Source organism: Tyto alba, unplaced genomic scaffold, assembly GCF_018691265.1.
Source record: "Tyto alba isolate M040663 unplaced genomic scaffold, T.alba_DEE_v4.0 Super-Scaffold_9, whole genome shotgun sequence".
In the NCBI taxonomy this organism is placed as follows: domain Eukaryota; kingdom Metazoa; phylum Chordata; class Aves; order Strigiformes; family Tytonidae; genus Tyto; species Tyto alba.
In genome coordinates, this window is record NW_024881330.1 from 34,499,380 (window position 1) to 34,518,445 (window position 19,066).

General features: G+C 42.2%; 1 protein-coding gene across 5 annotated transcripts in view; it reads left to right on the forward strand.

The window, feature by feature from the left end:
* Positions 1-4,175: 4,175 nt before the first annotated feature.
* Positions 4,176-19,066, forward strand: part of JPH1 (junctophilin 1) — an 88,016-nt gene continuing 73,125 nt past the window's right edge. For all 5 annotated transcript variants that reach the window (XM_042786195.1, XM_042786199.1, XM_042786196.1 and 2 more), the window contains exons 1-2: positions 4,176-4,635; positions 11,268-12,024. In XM_042786195.1, the coding sequence (XP_042642129.1) occupies positions 4,257-4,635; positions 11,268-12,024 (1,136 nt within the window). In that variant the 5' untranslated portion in view covers positions 4,176-4,256. The remainder of the gene's footprint in view (positions 4,636-11,267; positions 12,025-19,066) is intronic.

The following is a 19,066-nucleotide window of genomic DNA, read 5'->3' on the forward strand; positions in this document are numbered from 1 at the left end:
ACTGAAATAAATGGGATTACCAAAGTACTTAAAGTAATTCCCTGCTGAATCAGGCTTTTAAAGGTAAGAATAAACGTGCCTAATTTTCATTCATGCATCAGGTATCTATAGACTAATAGTGTAAACTCAAAAGTTTTGTATCTGGTTAATATTAAATTTCTGGAGTTTAATATCTTTACCTGCTGCATCTGCCATCCCTGCACCAAGCCCCTTTTTAAATACAGCACTGCAGCACAGTTTTTGCATACATACAGTGTCATTAGGCACTCTTGTTTTGCACACATACAGTGTCATCAGACTGAGTGCTGTGATGACTTACACAGCAACAGAACCACTCATGGTAAACTTTCTCTATTTGGCCAATACACAACAAAAATCACACTCTTTTTGTAAATGATAAATAAACTGCACCTAGACCTTGTACGTCCTGAACATTAGGTGTATCAAAGACTTCAGAAAAGAACTCTTGTAAAGCAGATTTAAAAAAAAAAAAAAAAAAAAAAAACAGTGGAAGCAATTACATTTATTTTAGACAAAACAGGTAAACTCATTCATCTACTATAACTGCTTACTTCCTGAATCTATGGAGTTTTAGAACAATTTTTAGCTTGATACTGGGCAGAAGTGTCCAAGGAAACAAAATCTGTGGACCTAAGGTATTTAACACATACATGCTAAACATAGCATATGATCATTACCTACACCCTGGCCAGAAGCAAACACAAAGTGACATGAACTTAAGTTGAGGCATGTCAGTGCAACAACTGTCAGGAAAAAAAAAAAAAAAAATTATCCACAACCTCATCAGCAATGAGACACTTGTGACTTCTTACATCATCAAGACCTGGTTGAGTGATGCTAAGAGTTCTCTGCAAAGCACTTTTACCCTCACATCTATCAAAATTTATCCCCTGCTGAAAACCTAATAAGAGAAGGCTGGCAGTGATGAATTCATCTTGTCATCAAGTGTCAACTTCATTTAAATTGATTACTTCATTTAAATGAATACACCTGGAAATAAAAACCACAAGCAAAATTACGATTCATCTTAGCGTCATTTGCGGGTCACTAAAAAAAGACACATTGACAGGCTTGTGATAACAGAAGAAAATTTATATGATTCCTTCCCAAAATTCTCATTGTTCCCCTCTGGCCCATCCAATCTTGTTAGTTCATCCGATCTGATATAAAAACCTGTAAAATTTAAGTCAAAGGGGTAAACCAAAGGACTAACAGGAAGTTACTTATTTCATTAATGAAATGGGACAGCATCTTCTAGTGTACAGATATAAGAACTTAGTGCAGCCCCAATTAGTTACAGGTTTGGCACATGGTAACAGACACCAGGTCAAGAGCTTTAGGGATAAACTCCCTAAAGGGGTATCTCCAAGTAACACATATACTTCAATAGCACAATTACCCAGGTCATTACTATGGCAAATCCAGCTATTCAGTTGTACAATTACTCAGGTGGAAATGGCAGCAAATCCAGTAATTCACCAGTACTGAGCCAAACCTAATACCCAGGCAGGCAAGGACTTGCACGACCGTGGTTATCGGCCAGCCCGTCAGGCAGCTGGGCACGGCTGCTTCTCCAGAGGAGCGGCTCGGACCCACGGAGGGGCTGGGGGAATCCCACACTCCCTCACCAGACCCACCTCTTCCACTGCCGAGTCGCGGGGGGGCACTGTCTGGACTTGCTAACCAGTCATCCCACTCCCTCTCTGCTCCCCTCCGTGCCGGTCCTGACCCTGGTGTGCACGGGGCACAGAAGCATCGTGTAAGGCAATACCAGCCTTCCATCTCCGTCGTGTGCGCAGCACCTGGAACCACCGTGCGAGGCAACACTAGCCCCACAACGGATAAAACCAATGCTCAGCAACTCCAGTTCAACCACAGCAACTCCTGTGCTGCATAAAAATCTGCTCAGAGAATAACACACAGCTCTAAGCAGGGGGCCTCAATTGCTGGTATACCAGTATCAGCCATAGGCATGCTGACTTCCAACAGGTGGTTCCCCACACCCGTATAAACCATTTCACTCTTCTGAAATTCTGAAAAACCTGACAGGGCTTTATCTCGTGTCGGAGGAAAGAAAACAGAAAAGAGAGATCGATAGAGTGAAAATAGTAAAATACTTAAAGCACACGTGCCATCACCATCGTTTCTAATCTTTTTCTCGACTAAGAAATGCAAGACACATAGGGCATAAAAACTCAAGAAATACTGAGAGGATACTGAACCGCACTTTCTTCAGCAATCCCACCTACTGCAACCTTTTCAGACTTCTCCGTTCTCGATAATGGCTTTCCACAAAAGCTCACATTGCAGTCAAAGTCTCAGTCCTTAACTTCAGCACGCTATATAGCCTTGTCCAAAGACACACAAAAGACTGCATAATGTCTGTGTTACAAAACCAACATTTCTGTCTGGTTTTCTACACTCCAAAACTATGGAACAAAATTCCCAGGACACAAAGGGGCATCAAAAGCTTCCCCATCTTCTCACAGACAAAGGCACAGCCTTTGATCTTGTCTTTTTCTCTTTGGATGTATGTGTCCAAATGCATGCACAGAGTCTTCCACTTACACCTATCCAGGCAGAACTAGAAATCCCAAAGCCCCTTACTGGAACAGAAACAAGGCTTTATAGCATACACTTCCTCTGATGAGAGGGGAGCCAACAGGGGCGTGTATCCGTTATGGTGCTCAGCTCCCTCCTGGGAAGAGCAGAGACGCTTTGGCACCGAACTGTGGGAGTGTGACGTAAAAATATCCACGGAACAGTGGCCTGCGAAGCACAAAGCTTGAAAATTTACCCAAGTTAAATGGGTATGTTTAGTATATGCAATTTTTAAATTTCATTTAGGTTTTAGTCAAAGCTGCTAATAACTGGGCTGAATTTGGCATAAATTTCTGAAGCTTAACTGTCAACTTCTGATGGTTTGTGTTCACATCTTTCTTTTGCAATTAAGTTTCTGCTTTTACTGACTGCTACTAACAGCCATTGCTATTTCCCCACTTTTCCAAATATTTGTGTCCAGATAGCACCACTCCTCACGATTAATAAATATGATTCATGCTTTTAACAAAATCCCCATTGAAGAGGAAGATATTCTTTCAGATTTTCTTCTAGCCCTGGTCTACAACTGAGAAAGAACAAAAAGCCAAGATGCCCTACGACAACAGCTTTCAATCCCTTCTCCGCTGTTCTCTCTGCTATTTCGACACCTCTGTGTTTCTCCTGTCATTTGCCCTTATATTTTTATCTGATTATCAAATATCTGGCAAAGGAGTACTTGGCAGGATTTAGAACCATTCAGTCACCCAGCGGCCACGGGGCTGAAGACACGACAAGAGATTCCTTCTGAGTTCCCAGCAGCGCTGTCCTTGAAGGGCCTTGGTACCACTCACCTTCCCCGTTCCCCCCGTTTCTCGACCCGTGGGACTGCTGGTTTGCCCCTCCGGGGAGGTGGGCTCTGTTCGCGGTTTGGAAAAGGGACAACGCGCAGCTTGGCTGTGCCCTGCAGGAACAACTTCAGCTTAAAGCTCAGAGAAAGTGAAAATACCAAGAACAACAACAACAAAAGTTTATATATCTATCTATATATAAATAAATAAAGGTAAATCTCAGGAATCACTTGAAAGCACTCTCTTTTTGCCTACTTGTTGCAGGTGCCGCCGCTGCCGCCCGGGGAACCCGAAGGGCGGGCAGCACTGGGGCGGGGCAGGGCGGCCCACCCGTGGCACGGAGCAGCCGGGCCCCACCGCCCCCTCGAGCGCGGGTGGGAGGGGGGCACGGCACCTTTCCCTGGGCGGGGCGGGCCCACGGAGACCTCCCCCTGGGGGGGGGGGGGGCAGGACCGCCTGCTGCCAGTCGCTGCCGGGGACCGAGCCCGCTCACGCGTGTCAGCGGCGCCCGCAGCCCAAGGGGCGCGCGCACCTGCCCCACGGCGGCGGCGTCCCGGGGCGGGGGCGGTGCCGGTGGCGGGCGGGGGGCGGAGGGGCGGGCAGGGAGGAGCGGGGGGCGGGCGCCGGTTGCCGCCGCGGGGCTGCGGCTGGGCTGGGCGCGGGCGGGCGGGCGGCGGAGCGCTCGCAGTCGCGGGGAGCGCCGGGGCTGGGCGGGGAGGGAAGGCAGGGAAGAAGGGAAGGGAAGAGGGAAGGAAGGAAGGAAGGAAGGAAGGAAGGAAGGAAGGCAGGAAGGCGGGCGGGAGGGAGGCGGCGGCGGCGGCGCCGCGCTCGCCCCGCTGACCCTGGATGACGGGCGGCCGGTTCGACTTCGACGATGGCGGCACCTACTGCGGCGGCTGGGAGGACGGGAAAGCCCACGGGCACGGCATCTGCACCGGGCCCAAGGGGCAGGGCGAGTACGCCGGCTCCTGGTCCCACGGCTTCGAGGTGGCGGGCGGCTACACCTGGCCCAGCGGCAACACCTATCTGGGCTACTGGGCGCAGGGCAAGCGCCACGGGCTGGGCGTGGAGACGAAGGGCAGGTGGATGTACCGCGGCGAGTGGTCCCACGGCTTCAAGGGGCGCTACGGGGTGCGGCAGAGCCTCAGCACGCCGGCCCGCTACGAGGGCACCTGGAGCAACGGGCTGCAAGACGGATACGGCGTCGAGACCTACGGGGACGGAGGTGGGCGCCGGCGGGGGGCGCCCCACGCGCGGCGGCGCCGCGGAGGGGGGTGGTGGGTGGTGTGTGTGTGTGTGGGGGGGGAGACGCGCCTGCGTGGGCGCGCGCGCGCCGTGGGCACGGCCCCGCCTCCCCCCCCCGCCCCTTCCCGTGCCCGACCGCCGCCCTCCCCGCGGGCCCCCCCTTTGCCCCGGCGGCCCCCCCGGAGCTGGGCCTCGGGTCTCTCTCCCCCCCCGCTGCCCGGGTCGCTTGCGCCCGTTCCCGGCGGGGAGCGCGTTTGCCCGGCCTCGCCGCCCCGCAGGCCCCGCCGGCGGCCGGGCAGCGAACGCCACAGGTGCCCGGCGCTCGCCCCGCCCCCGCCCTGCGCCTCTGCCCTCCCGTGAGGGGCCCGCCCGGCCCCGGGCCGGCGGGAACGGCCGCGCCGGGACGCGGGGGGGGGGGGGGGGGGGGCGGCTGGTGGAAAGCCGCATTGACGGCTGCCGGCAGGCAGCGTTCCTTTTCCTCTCGCCGAGGCGGCTGCCGGGCTCCCCGCCCGCGATAACGACAGCCGGGGCCGGCAGCGCCCGTCTCGGCGGGAGCGCGGGCGGGAGAGCTCGCCGCCTCGCTCCCCGTGGCGGTGGAACGGCGAGAACTTAACAAGCGAGCCCTTGTGCCTTGTTACTTCGCTGGCAAGGATAGTTTTATCCGCTCAGTGTGCTCCGCGTGTAAATAGGGTGCTGAAGGTGACGAGGTGGGCACCCAGCTGCCATAAAATCAATGAGACTCGGGGCCACCCTCATGTCATAGCCCATATTTTGTTAAAATACGGTATAGTATTAAGCACGCTGCTCTGCGTCCAAGCTGCGTCGTGAAATTACCCAGGCCGGCCTCTCACACCCTTCGCCGCAAAAAAAAACGAATGTTTCTAGGGCCGAGCTCCCAGTAGGCGTGCAGAGAGGAGTGGGCAGACTGCCCTCCTCTTTAAGTTAGGGGCGGTCAAGAAGTCAAGGTTCAGTAAGGTCACGGAGGACTGGAGCTTATCTGAATGGTCAGTCAGTTATTGTACCTCAATCCTTCCATGCTCCGCTCGACAAATAAGCCTGGTATTTCTTTAATTCATACTTTGCTGCCGTAATGTCACTGGCATCGGTGGAAGTGCCACCTGCAACTTCTGCCGAGTTGCTCTTCAACTTGGTTTGCTCCGTTGTAACAGGGGAAGAACTGCTCTCGGTTTTAGGACTCGATTGTTGCAGGGTTTTTTTTTACAGAAATGCTGCTCGCTTCAGCTCTGAGCAACGTGTTTAGGCAACGTGCAACAGATAGAATATACTAAAATCAGAGGTAATGTTCATATGATGTGACTAAAGGACTAACCCGTGTATCAGATCTCAATTGATGCTCTTGCTGGTTTATTCAAGGAATTTCATTAAGAGATTTGTGGCCAAAATTTAAGAATCATGTCAGAGAATAGGTACTTTTGTATTAAACAGAAGAGGAGACCTCTAAAGTTGGGGTCTTTTTTTTTTTTTTCTTTTTTAGCCCCCTTTTGAAATACAAAATGTAGTGAGTTGGGTAAGATTAATTTCCTTCAGAAAATGAAATGTACTGTGGTTTTTGTACCTTGAACTCTTGTAATCCCTTTGTTTATATATATTTGTTGCTATCTGAAAATTTTTTCCTGGTGTGGAAAGTTCTGATGTTCAAAGTCAGCTGAAATATGTGCTTGGAGATTTAAAAAGAAAAAAAAATGAAAGAGATCCAAATTTTAGTTTCATTTTCACCACGCAGTAGACTTTTCAATTTTTATTATATTTGTTTTGGCTAGTAAGATGGAAGCTGAAGAACAGCTGAACTTGCAGTGCCCATCTTTTTTTTGTTTTTTTCTTTTTTTCCTCTCTTTCTGGAAAGTAAATTGCCATTCCAGTAAATCTTCTAGAAGTGATTTTCTCAAACTAAAGTTCCTTTCATCTTTTTTTTTCAGGCTTCTTGTGGAACTTTAAAAATCTCATTAGAATATTGAACCTTGGAAGTAAATCTCTAAATTTTGAGACTTAGACCCCACAGGAAATCTTTTGTACAAAACAGCATATGAAGTGTGCAGTTTACACTGTAAGATTTTTAGTCCTAGTAACTGAGATCAGTTACCATGGCCCCAGTCTTTTAGGTGTTGCAGTTCATATGAACAGAAGGTGTGAAGTCCCATTGATTTTCATGAAAGTACTCATGAATGGAGCAAAGCAGAAGGTCATAGATGTTTGCAGATGTGTTTTTGTTTTTGTGCTCTGGGAACAATAGCCGTATTTGTACACCAGAAGAATGTCTGAAATGTTTTTACAAGGAAACCAGATTTACATATGTGTCTTTAACACACTGTGAAATATTTGTAGGAAAGCTCTTCCTTTATTACGACCTGAGAATACCAGAGTAGGGAAATAACTGTTTAGACTCTGCCAACTGCCAATTTGTTTTCAAACTTGCTAAACTCCAGGCCTCTTTGCTGCTATTTTTTTTTCTTTTTTTTTTTTTTTTTCTTTCCCCAATATGTTGTTTTAAAATGCATTGGTGGTATTAAGAGATGTAATTGAGGAAGGGAAAAGGAATATAAGCATTGACAGTGTTCCTCAGTGTTTCTGCACACCACACTTTGCTCAACATGAGTAATATATGTCATGCTGTGTTTAAGTGCTTAAACTTGTCACTCAGTCAAATCTCTGAGGAAAACACTGTGAATTATAAACCCTGATCCTCCATTTGTTGCATGTGCTTATGCTGGGTCTTCAAGCGGCCCATCAAGTTGTTCCCTACAACAATCTGGACTTTTGTGCCTCCTCTAAACTCTCTGGATTTCATTGAATCTATGTGAACCTGCGAGTCTACTGGAGCATTTTTTATAGAGGGACTAAGGCCAAATTTGAGACTTCAGTATGTGTAAATTAGTTAGCAGTTTATGGTGGCCCCGCCAACAAGAGCAGCAGCAGGCATCCTGCTGTAAGGGTGTGCATTGTCGTTCCACAGAGGTCAGTGGCAAATGCACCCTAAGCAAAGGTCATCCATAATACGTATGTTTGTTGATTTCTAAGTAGTCTTCTTTCTAGGTGTATGCTTATCTAACACTTGAGTCTGAAAAGCACGCAAAAATCTTGATGTAACAACGAATTTGTTAAACCACAGAAGATGTAAGTAAAGGATAAGGGCAAGTGGAGTAGTTAAAGAAGTCCTTGGCCTCTCGTTTTTTTTCATACAGTGTAGTTTAAAATTTTAGCTGCAAGTAGGCAATGACATTCACAGCTGTAAAATATATACCTAAGGTTTTCTAGGGAGGGATGGCACAATGAAATTCCAAGGACACAGGTTATGAAGTTAGACTTTACAGTAACTTGCCAACAAGAACAAAAGGAAAAAAGATACTTCCTAATAGTTCTTAGGCTCAAAATATGAATGACTTTTCAAGGGAACCTATTAAACGGCAGGTGAATGATCAGTAGAAGTTCTGGCTGAATGTTTCTTCAGTTACAAAGGATACCAAGCCTTGCTTTTGGAAGATTAATGCTGAACAGTGTTATTGTTTTATGGCCAAATACGGTTTTAAATTAGCTTAGTAATTACAGTTTTAAGTAAAATTTTAACAGTTGACCCTTACAAGAACTGCTTTGAACAGTCCACTATAGTGTAATGTGAAGCAGGATAAGGTGTGTTTGATACTATAATTCACATTTATATCTATATATAGAGATAGATAGGTAAATATTGCATACATTTGTACCTTCATATATGGGAAAAGCTTTTTTATCATGTTTTATGCCATATGCTGTAGTATTTAATTATATTGCGAAATTAACATACCTTATCTTGCTCATTCAAAGTTTTCTACAATTTTTTTTGTTAAAGAAGATGATACAGTTAGAGTCTGGTATCATCAGTCAAATTAGTGTTCAAGTCTCTTGTATCTGCATTCTGGACACTGCCTTCCATATGCCATTGAAATATTTTCCCTTTAAAATGCAAGTTGAAAAATGAAGGAAAATGAGTCAGCTTTCTAGCCTTTCTATCAGAAGCCTTTTCTCTTAATGGATTTGTAATGATAGAATAGATAGTTGTTACCTGCAAGACTACACAAAATTCCAACTAAGTATCTTTGGTACTTTCTAAGCACCAATTCTGTATGAATCTTGCATTTTCTCATTGACTGTTTTCTCTTTTTAGAAGAAGCTGGCATTGATTTTATTTTCCCAGTAGAAAGAAAAATCAGACAAGTAAATAGCAGCACATCAGTTGTCCTTGTTTTAATGCCCATATGGGCAACACCGACCACTTCCACTTCTTTCTAGAGAGCAGTGAAAAATAAAAGTCCTAAATGAGTTAAGTGGTTTTGAGTTTTCCATGTTTATTAATTAAAACAACATATTAGTCAGAAAAAAAGCTGACCTTTTGTACTTTTATAAAATTCTATACTGCAATAAGTTGATTCTGCTTTGAGTCTGACACTCAAATAGCATAATTATGAGTTGCTGCTCTAATGTAATATTGTGGTATAATCAAAATCAGAATTAGATTTATTATTTTTAAATTAAATTAACTGGTGCAGAATGTTAGACAGATTGTTGTGTGCAGCAGTAAGTATATGTAGCCAGATTCTTAGCTCCAGCATATGATTACAATACTAGGGGGATCCCAGATATAATTATGGACAAAATGTAGTCATTTATGCTCATAAAATATTAATATATTTCTGGGAAATGTTTGTTTAATAAAGAAAAAAATTACAACGTGGCTGTATTTTTGCAGTATTTACAGAATACGTCATACCAGTGCTTTATGCTCATGTTTCTATTTGCTCTTCTCCATATGCTGAGTTTTTTAAAATAATCATGTTTCTAGATTCAGCACCCTTACAACCAGTGCAGCAGTAGGTATCCAGGATACAGAGAATGAGAAAGAAACTAAGAAAGTTGTTTGTTTGTGTTAGCAGCCATCTGTTAAAAGAAAAACCTTCCACTTGGTAGAATTTTCTACCAACACAAAATAGTTATATTGTGGAACCTATCTAGTATTATATAATAAAGAAAGCACACTTGGCAAATTTAATTGCATGTTAACATTGAAATATAACTTAGCGGAAGAGGAAATACAGTAAAGCAGTAATTGATAGATAATGGACATGTACATGATCAACATAGTATGCTTAGCCAAAGGAGATCAAATCTCAAAGCAAATGAAGCTTTGAGCTACATCTGAAACTGCAGGAATTTCACAGATATTTTCACAAAAACGTAGTCAATCACTGAACTTGACATTTGATATTTAGTTCTATGAAGAATAGTTTTTAATAGGTGCTCCAATGAAAGCAGATCAAAATCAAAGATATTTTAAAGATTACTTATCCATCTGTAAGAATATTCATACTCAAAATAGCTCTTTAAAAAAAAAAAAAAAACCAAACCAAAAAAACAAGAAGCAGCACTAGGTAGGCGAGAGACTTCATTTTAAGGAGCTTAAAGCAGTTCAGTGGGAATTAGAGTGAAATGAACTTAGACAGCAAATTATCTTGTATTGGCCAGTTGTGCGATTCCTGGCACCTTCCTTTGGAATAGCTGGTACAAATGGATTTCCAAGACCAGACACTGGAGTATGTATCTTGTCAAAATGAACACGCCTTTTGAGAATACAAGAAAAAAATTATGTGCAGTAGTAATCTGATAATGCTAGGGTTTGGCTCAGATGCAGCTTTCTGTGGATGTCCATGATTTCTCGTATTAAATACCATGTTGCTCTTCCTTATATTGCTGTTTTTTAAAAAGATGCAAAAATAGTTACGATTGCAACAATTAAATATGTTTATGACAGAATGGTGTGCAATATTCTGTTTATTACTGCCTTGTCTTGCTTATGTACTTCAGAACAAGTGAAAGGCCAAAAGAGTGCTAGAGGATTCATGTTTCTGATCTTTCTGTCACAACATAATGCAGAATGCAGTGCCATGTTTACAATACTTGGGATACCAAAAAGTGTTGAACTCAAGAGTTCGTAAAGAGTAGGATAAACTGAGGTTTTGTTCTTCCAGTCAAGCACATACAAGTACAGTGGCCCATCTGAAGATAAGACAACTTCCCGGGTTGTCAAATATGTCCTGGCAAGGAGAGATCTGTAGTCACCTTAAACACACGAGCAGGACGTTTACTGCTCCTGCTTGCTGTTTCTGTGAGCAGCTGGAGGCAAGAGCCATGAGTGTCCTGCTCCCTTCCCTCCATCCCTGTCTCCCTCCCCAGCTGACCGCATATAATGTGGCTCTGCTTCTGCTGGCCACCTCTCCACCTGACCACCTTAAAAAATGTTGAGGGAGTACTGCTTTAGAAATTTCTCTTGATACTTTTTCCCTGGACAGATCCATTCAAAAAATGCACGTGATTATAGCTACCGTGTCTTAGTTGCCCAAATAAATTATTTCAGCTGGGAAAATGAAGGATATGTTTAGCAGAAAAATAATTTATAAGAAAAACAAGGAGCGAAAGTTGTTTATCTACTGTGTCATTCTGTGATTTTGTTTCTTCTTGCCAAAAACAGAGCTGACAGCATAGTATGGTCTGTAGCATAGTGGATGTAGAGTGCTGGGTCTTTTACAGCTTCCTAAATTTAATTTCTCCTTATTACTTCAAAAGGTACATACCAGGGGCAATGGACAGGAGGGATGCGGCATGGATATGGTGTGCGTCAAAGTGTACCCTATGGCATGGCCACAGTGATCCGTTCACCCCTCCGAACGTCTCTAGCTTCACTTCGAAGTGAGCAGAGCAACGGCACTGTTCTGCACGATGTCACTTCAGACAGTCCGGCTGGAACAAGAGGAGGTTTTGTGCTCAATTTTCACAGCGATCCAGAAGCCATGGGCATTAAGAAAAAAGGAGGCTTGTTCAGAAGAGGATCCCTTCTTGGTAGTATAAAACTTAGAAAGTCTGAATCTAGGTCATCGATATCTAGCAAACGGAGCTCCGTCAGGAGTGACGCTGCTATGAGCAGAATTAGTTCTAGCGATGCCAACTCTACAATTAGTTTTGGAGACGGTGACTGTGATTATTGCCCTATGGAAGACCATGTTGATGCCACCACTACAGAAACCTATATGGGTGAATGGAAGAATGACAAGCGCAGTGGTTTTGGTATTAGTGAGCGTTCAAATGGTATGAAATATGAAGGAGAATGGCTAAATAACAGGAGGCATGGATATGGATGTACCATGTTTCCAGATGGCACCAAAGAAGAGGGAAAATATAAAAATAATGTTTTGGTCCGTGGAATAAGGAAGCAACTTATACCAATACGAAACACAAAAACTAGAGAAAAGGTGGATAGAGCAATAGAGGGTGCCCAGCGAGCAGCTGCCATGGCAAGAACCAAAGTGGAAATTGCAACTTCAAGGTATGTTATCGCAAAAGATATTTGTTCGTCACTGAATTTTCAGAAACAAAAATATGTTACAATATGTGAGCTCTTATTCTTGCCAGAAGACTCAAAAGTGCGAGGGTGTAAATGTCTTTAGTGAGTACTTGCTTACCTTTCCGTTTCACATGTGTAACTCCACTGACTTTAGTGGCATTATACATAGGAAACCTAGATCTTCGACACATTTGAGTAATGATGTACATATATATTCCATAATATACTATGAAAGTAAACTTTCATTCTCATACATTTCTACTTTCACACAAGAGCTGCTGCATTATGCCTTTAAACCTGTTATAAAACTAGTGAGGAAACGTAGAGAATGATTTGGAGGATGTGAGCTGAAGATTGCGTATCTTCCCATATGCATTCTCCAGTTACACTTACTGTGTTGATTTTTTGGGTAGCATCTGAGACTCACTGAAGTTGCCCGTTTGACAATGAACATCTTAAGATGCATCTGTTTATCTGAAAGACTGTGGTATGAACAACATAAGAATGACAGTTGAGGCTCTTGTGCTTAGAGGCTGTTGATTCGGTTGCAAGGACAGTATTTTCCAAAAGAGTTCTATATGAGGACTCCTTCATTTTGGAGCATACTTCTGCAGTGTGAGTTTATCTGGATCTTATGATCACCAGTCCAAATAATGGTGATCATCTTCTCCCCACCCTCCCTGCCAAGTGTTTGAGATGGGAGAAGTGTATGGGTAGTAGTAGTGGGGAAAAAAAATGTCGTTTTCACTTTGAGCTCCTAACCAACAACCAAGCAAAGTTGTTTGCAATGGAATTGTTACAAATTAAATCTGTATAGACATTTTTAATAGGTTTTACTATTAAGTCTGAGAGCTCTTTAAAAATCTATTTAATTTTTAATGCCTTCCAATAAGGTTCTGTGGCAGTTTCTCTGTTGTTGGTTTTAGTTTGTTTCCTCAGGCAGGCTTTTCTTGAAATATGCTGTGGACCAAAAAAAGAGCCCAAAAATGTGCATGAAAGAAAATCTTCATACTATTTTAGAAAGAGAATGTCATGTTACACTTAGAGCTGAACAACTGATTCCTGATTTAGTGTGGTCACTAGTCTGTGCTCAGTGACTCTCCTTTTTCTGAAAGTCATAAAGAAGACAGAAAAGACTGAAAACTGTAAGTGGGAAAGCTTTTGAATACATGGATGGCTCATAGAGAAAAGTAGTTGAGACACAAACATCAAGAATTTAGCATACTGTTAAAGAACCTTTCTGAGCACTGGTCACCTAATTAACTGGAGAGTGGTGTGGATGCTGTTACTTCTATAACTATATGTAAGGCATTATGCGACAGCTTACTGATCAAAGCAGATCAGTAATAGCTAACTAAGAAGTTATTGGATCCCATTCAAGTTCTGTCAGTACATAATAAGCCCTAGTTCTAAACAAAATGATGTGATGGGATGTGTGAATAGGTGGAGTCACCACTCTGAGTCCATGTAAAGCTATTAAAAAGCTGTAGTCTGAGACCATTAGGTTACAAGGCACAGTGCATGCACTTCCTCTTTAAGAAGGGATATGTCTCTGGAGTGTGTTGTTTGCTGTTCCTTCCCTTCAATTTTAGGTGAAGGACAGAGTTCATATTGCTGCTTTTGGAATAGTTCATGAAAACAATGTTTATTTATTGAAAAGATGTTTTTGAAAGTGCAACAAAAGAAGGCATCACTTGCAGTGCAGCTGTGACCATGGGCTATTCCTTCGTTTTTTTCAGCTAAGACTCTCCCTGAAACAGTCCCATCACTACCAGTATGGATAGCAAGATTGCAGATTCAGGTTCCCTCTCTTTTGGTAGCCCTGGCACTAACTGTAATGACACTGAGTCAGAGACTTGACACCTAGTCAGGCAACATCAGGCATAAAGACCACATTAACTTCACTTGTGAGTGCGTATTGGACTCACCTAGTAACAATAACACAACCCTTCCCATCTCTCAAGTTTTCAGAATTGCCTTTAGTATCAACCAGTGGGAGCAAGGCCATGGCATTATGTGATCTAAGGGACTGTTATACTGGCAGAGTCGGCAGCGCTGACTGTCTAAGAGCCAGGTCATCTCAAAGAGCATTGAGGAAGAAACTTGCACTTTGAACAGTTGCTAAATTCTAGGCTGCCCAGATTGGTACAGTTTCAGGATGAAAGAATTTGCTTCAGTCCCACTGAAATTTGAGGACCAGTATTGGTTTGTTACTGCTTTTTTTTTACTAAACTGATATATTAATAATATATTAATCCTTCAGAGAGTAGCATTCCTGCAATGTCTTAGAAGAATGTGCGGATGGTGGTCTTCTCTGTTTCCTAACCATCACTACTACACAAAAGAAGTCCAGGAGGAGTGCCTTTTCTCATTTCTCTAATGTGTAATACCAAGGTGGTTCTGCCCATGTGGCATAACCTCACTGCCCTGTAAAACCATCTGTGTTTCAGACCTGGCAGATGCCACCAGCAATGTCTGCTTACAGTAGATTTCCATTCCATTAATGGGAGAACTCTCCAGACAGACCTTCTCTCACCCCCAAAAAGCATGAAAAGGCCAGGTTTCTATTCCAAAGAACTAAAAGCCCTGACTCTCAGCCGGATACCTTACTTTTCGATGCAGTTTTGAGTTGTATGCTGTTCTTCCTGTATTATTTATTCCCAAAATGTTTGCTCGGCCAAATGAAACCAGACCATACTCCCCTTCATAGCTCCCTGCTGGCCATGACAGGTTTGGCTGGTGGTTTGACCTGTGACAGATGTCCACACAGTCGTCAGCAAGACCAACCACTGTTTTGCTTTATATTCCTGATGTCTTTTTATGTCTAAAAGTCCTCCTTAATAATCTGTGCTGACTTCCTTTATCTAAAATGAGAGTTTGATGTACAAAGAAAAATCTAAAAGTTGTGATAAATAGTGCTTCTCTGAACCTGAATTTACATTGGCTCTCCTGACTCAGCCTTTGGGTTTTTGAGGCATTTGTACTGAAGTGTTTTAGATATAATAGCAGCATTTCTCAAAAGATATCAGATCACAAAATCATGTGATGTAGATGAAAGCTGCTGTATCGGGGAGATAGTTACCAGCCTGTGCTACACAGATCTGTATCCAAAATGGATTATAAATTAGCAGTGAATAAAAATGCTCTTAAAATTATAGTACAGCTCAACAGTCTTGATTGTGTATTATAGTTTTATTAACTGTATTTAAGACAAAATATTAAGGCATAAATATAAAAATCCCAGCATATGAGGAATTTCAGAACCACGTTCAATATTTTTCCATTTAAAAATACTGACAGGCTTTGCTTTTAAAAAAAAAAAAAAAAAAAATTATTATAGACAGTAATTAGGCCAGCTTCATCTTTAACCCATCTATATGCCTTTCTTGGGTGTTGGTGTCTGAAAGGAAAAGCTGCCTTCCAGGAATTTTTAATAAATTATTTCCTATGTTACTTCAAGCACATATGAAATGATCAAATGCTGGAAGACACACATTTGGAAGAGCCCTCTGGAAGATATTAAAAAGCTCTAAATGTCCACTCAACCAAGAGTCAAGTAGAAACTTGTTTTGAGGATACCAAATAATTCTTACTGAAGGGATTTTGAACTTCTTTTCATTGCTGTCATGTGTCTCATTCAAAGGAGGTATCGCTCTGCAGTTCAATATGAACTGGAATTATATTAGATCACTTATTACCTAGTATGAAAATCACTTAAGTTCTGATTAGAGGAGTTGTTTAGTGTATTATAGTAACTTTGCCTTCATCAGTACTTATTATGGTATAAACTGTAACATTTTTTGAAGTAATTTTCTGCGTTTGAACATAAACTTACCTGCTAATACTCAGTGTCACTGTGTGTTTTTAAATGTATCAGTCCGGTAAGTAATTATGTAGCACTGGAAGTTGAAAGAATGATGTTTGTTTACTTACAACCCTTCATATACCAGGTCAGTGTTACTGGTTCAGAACTGAGCTCTTGGAGCCAGCCCGTTTTTGTTTTTTCTCCCTTCAGATTTTTTCTAGCTAATATTCAACTGGAAATTCTCCTTTAAATGTTGACTCTCTGAGGAAAAAAAAAAAACTTTGTACAGACCCAGAGGGACAAGATAAAAGTACAGTAAGAAATACTCTCAGAAAATAGTGTGTGGAGGAAAAGGGAGAAAGCAATCAAAAGAAAAAAAATGTTTCCTTGTTGGTATTTTTCCTTATACTCCATTGATCTTTCAGATCATAAAATAGGCGGCTTAAGGAATTGTATCTTTGTTCTTTTTTTCCACAGAAGCTATATACTTTTAATTACTCCAAAGTTGTGAGTGAGTTTTAAGAAAGGTATACTGTCATAACATGCTGTGAGAACTTTTGACCACCTTAAAAGCAATATTGTAATGAGTTTTCATTACATGAGCACCTGAGGTTTGGTGAGGGATAATGGTACCTTTGTCTTAGGCACTGCACAAACAAATTACCCTGTCTAGAGACCTTGCAGTCTGGGAAAATGGCAGTGCCCAGCAAACAGAAAGAAACTGGCAAAAGGCTGTGAAAGGACCCAAGATCAAGATAACAGTAAAATTAATATCTTGCAACTAATAACATAGAGCAGTTCCTTCTTGTTAATTAACTGTCTGTGCTCAGATAGCAGTGACTAGCAAGCCTCTCTAGTCAGGAAGACCTTTTAACAGGAGCACTGAAGGGAGATTAACTGGTGTCTTTTCTGTAGCAATCTTCTTTTCAGAATAGCTTTTTTAGACAGCTCGATTTTATTTTTAACATGTTTGTGTCCAAGTCCACAGATGCTATGGCTTATTTTCAGCCGTTATTTTTTTTTCAGTAGAAACTACTGAAACTCTGGTTGTGATCCTGTGTTATGAGCAGCCTGCTTTGTTCTGCACGGCTGTGAGGAAGCCTCATGTTGGTGGGGGGGCTGCAGGAGGAAGGTGCAGGAGGAATGATTTGGTAGCGGTGAGCCAGTATAACAATTCTGATATCATTTGGGAGCGAGCCTGCTGCCACAGCCTGGACTTTCTCGGGTCCTTGCTATCCCTTGCTGTCATAGTGGCCTCCTGGATCCGGGAGCTGGCTTGTGTAATGTTTGATGCTGAGGGTGATTTAGAAAGCTCTGATTTACCAAGGCCTGGCCTGGCGCAACCGCAGACTGGTCCTGTGCCTGGGTGCTTAACATTGGCTTCGAGTCACTGGGCAGCACCTGCTTCTGAACATCGCGGTTCTGTCGTCCGCCCCAGGGCACCGGTGTTCACAGTACAGCGGTTAGACAAGAAACCAGTGCCTGTATTTTTCATAACCGTAATTCAGAGCAAGTTTCAGTATGCTGTGCTGCGTGTGGTGGGTTTATGTGAAGTGTGTGGCACTGTCGGGAAGGAGTACTGGATGGTTTATTAGACAGTTCCTTTGTTGTGCTCGTTGCCCTGTGTGACCAGTGCTCTCAGCTTGACCTGAACAAAGTGTGATTTCTAGGGAGAGCTAGAATTATATGCATGTGGTCGTATAGTTTGTGTCCACACTAGATGGCAGCTGCCAATCATTCCAAACGGCACTGAATTATGAGCACCACACACAGCTTTCCCCATGATGGATTTAGCTGACTCTACCAATCTCATTTTACTCAAGAAACTAAACTGGACACTTGCAAAACTAGTGCCTCACACGTCTTTGAGATGCTTTACTTATTATAGCTGAAATATGAACATTATGTTTAGGAATAGGATCCAACAAATACCAGAAGTATTTATATAAGGCTGATTGCTTTAGTACAAAGAGCTGCCTTAGGTTCAAAACAAAAGCAGTTTTAATCATTTTACTACATAGTCTATTTGAAGATAACAAATAAAATGCTGTGGTAAAACTTAAAATAAGACACCAGCTACTATGGATAGTAATTTTAATGTTAATTCTGTATTCTTCAGAGGAAACCATATGTTACTCGAATGCTGTGGGAGTTATACCACTAACTTCAGTGGGGCACATTTTCACTCAGGCTTCACAAACAACTTGTTGGTAAAAGAATATAGTCTTGGACTGTTCCTCTGGTTTTGCTGGAGAATGAATAATACGTCTGTTTGAAATACACAAATTTTATAAACATCTCTATGCAGATTTGATTTCTTAGTATTTAATGCAGTGAGATTACATGGCTGAAAATATGCAGAACTACTCCTGTACTATCCCTCAGCTGGAAATTTAAGAAAGTGTCGAGTATTTAACTTTTTGATCAAATTACCTACATCCAAATACACATATCTAAAGCCATAAGTCTGAACAGGGATATATTTTTTAAAAAAAGGCAGTTCTGGAGTATAGCAAATCTTACTTCATGTTTGTATTAGACATCGAATTGTTACCCTGGAGTTGCTTTTTCTAACTTGTTTAAAATCAGGAGATTGCTAATACAGGATTGAAAATATTCTTTGCTTTCAGAGCATAAATGAACCAACACTGCACTACTGCTTTTAAAATAACTATCTAAGAAAGCCTTTTTAAAATATACAAACATTTTTGAAATGTTTCTTTGTTCAGATGAGTGAGGATTTTTTGCCCAGATTCCAGAATACTTAATTTAGGAGCTGAAAGAATCTTTACAGTGGCAGCCCAGCAGATGTATGTGAAAACACTAATGCTTTTTTTGGATGATACTGAGATACACTAGCAAAAGGCTAATTTTTTTTTTTTTTTTTTGTAGCCAAAGAAGATGAGCTGTTATGCAGATTCTTGCCTTAGTTTTTTACACAACATCTCCATTTTAATCTGTATTGCAACAATTGTTCAAAAGCTAAGCTGCAAATAGCATCTGTCTCTACTGACTTTCAGGAGAGTTTCTGTGATGGAAATAAATCTTCATTTCGAAATCAAAATCTGGGTCATTTGTACTGGTTAAACACATATGAGCCCCAATGTAAAGCCATTAGACTTCCATTATTGATTGCTACAAAAGTAATCTCAAAGCCAAAAAGATATTTTATTTCTCCTGCATTTAGTACAACTACATACATATGGCTAATAGTACTAG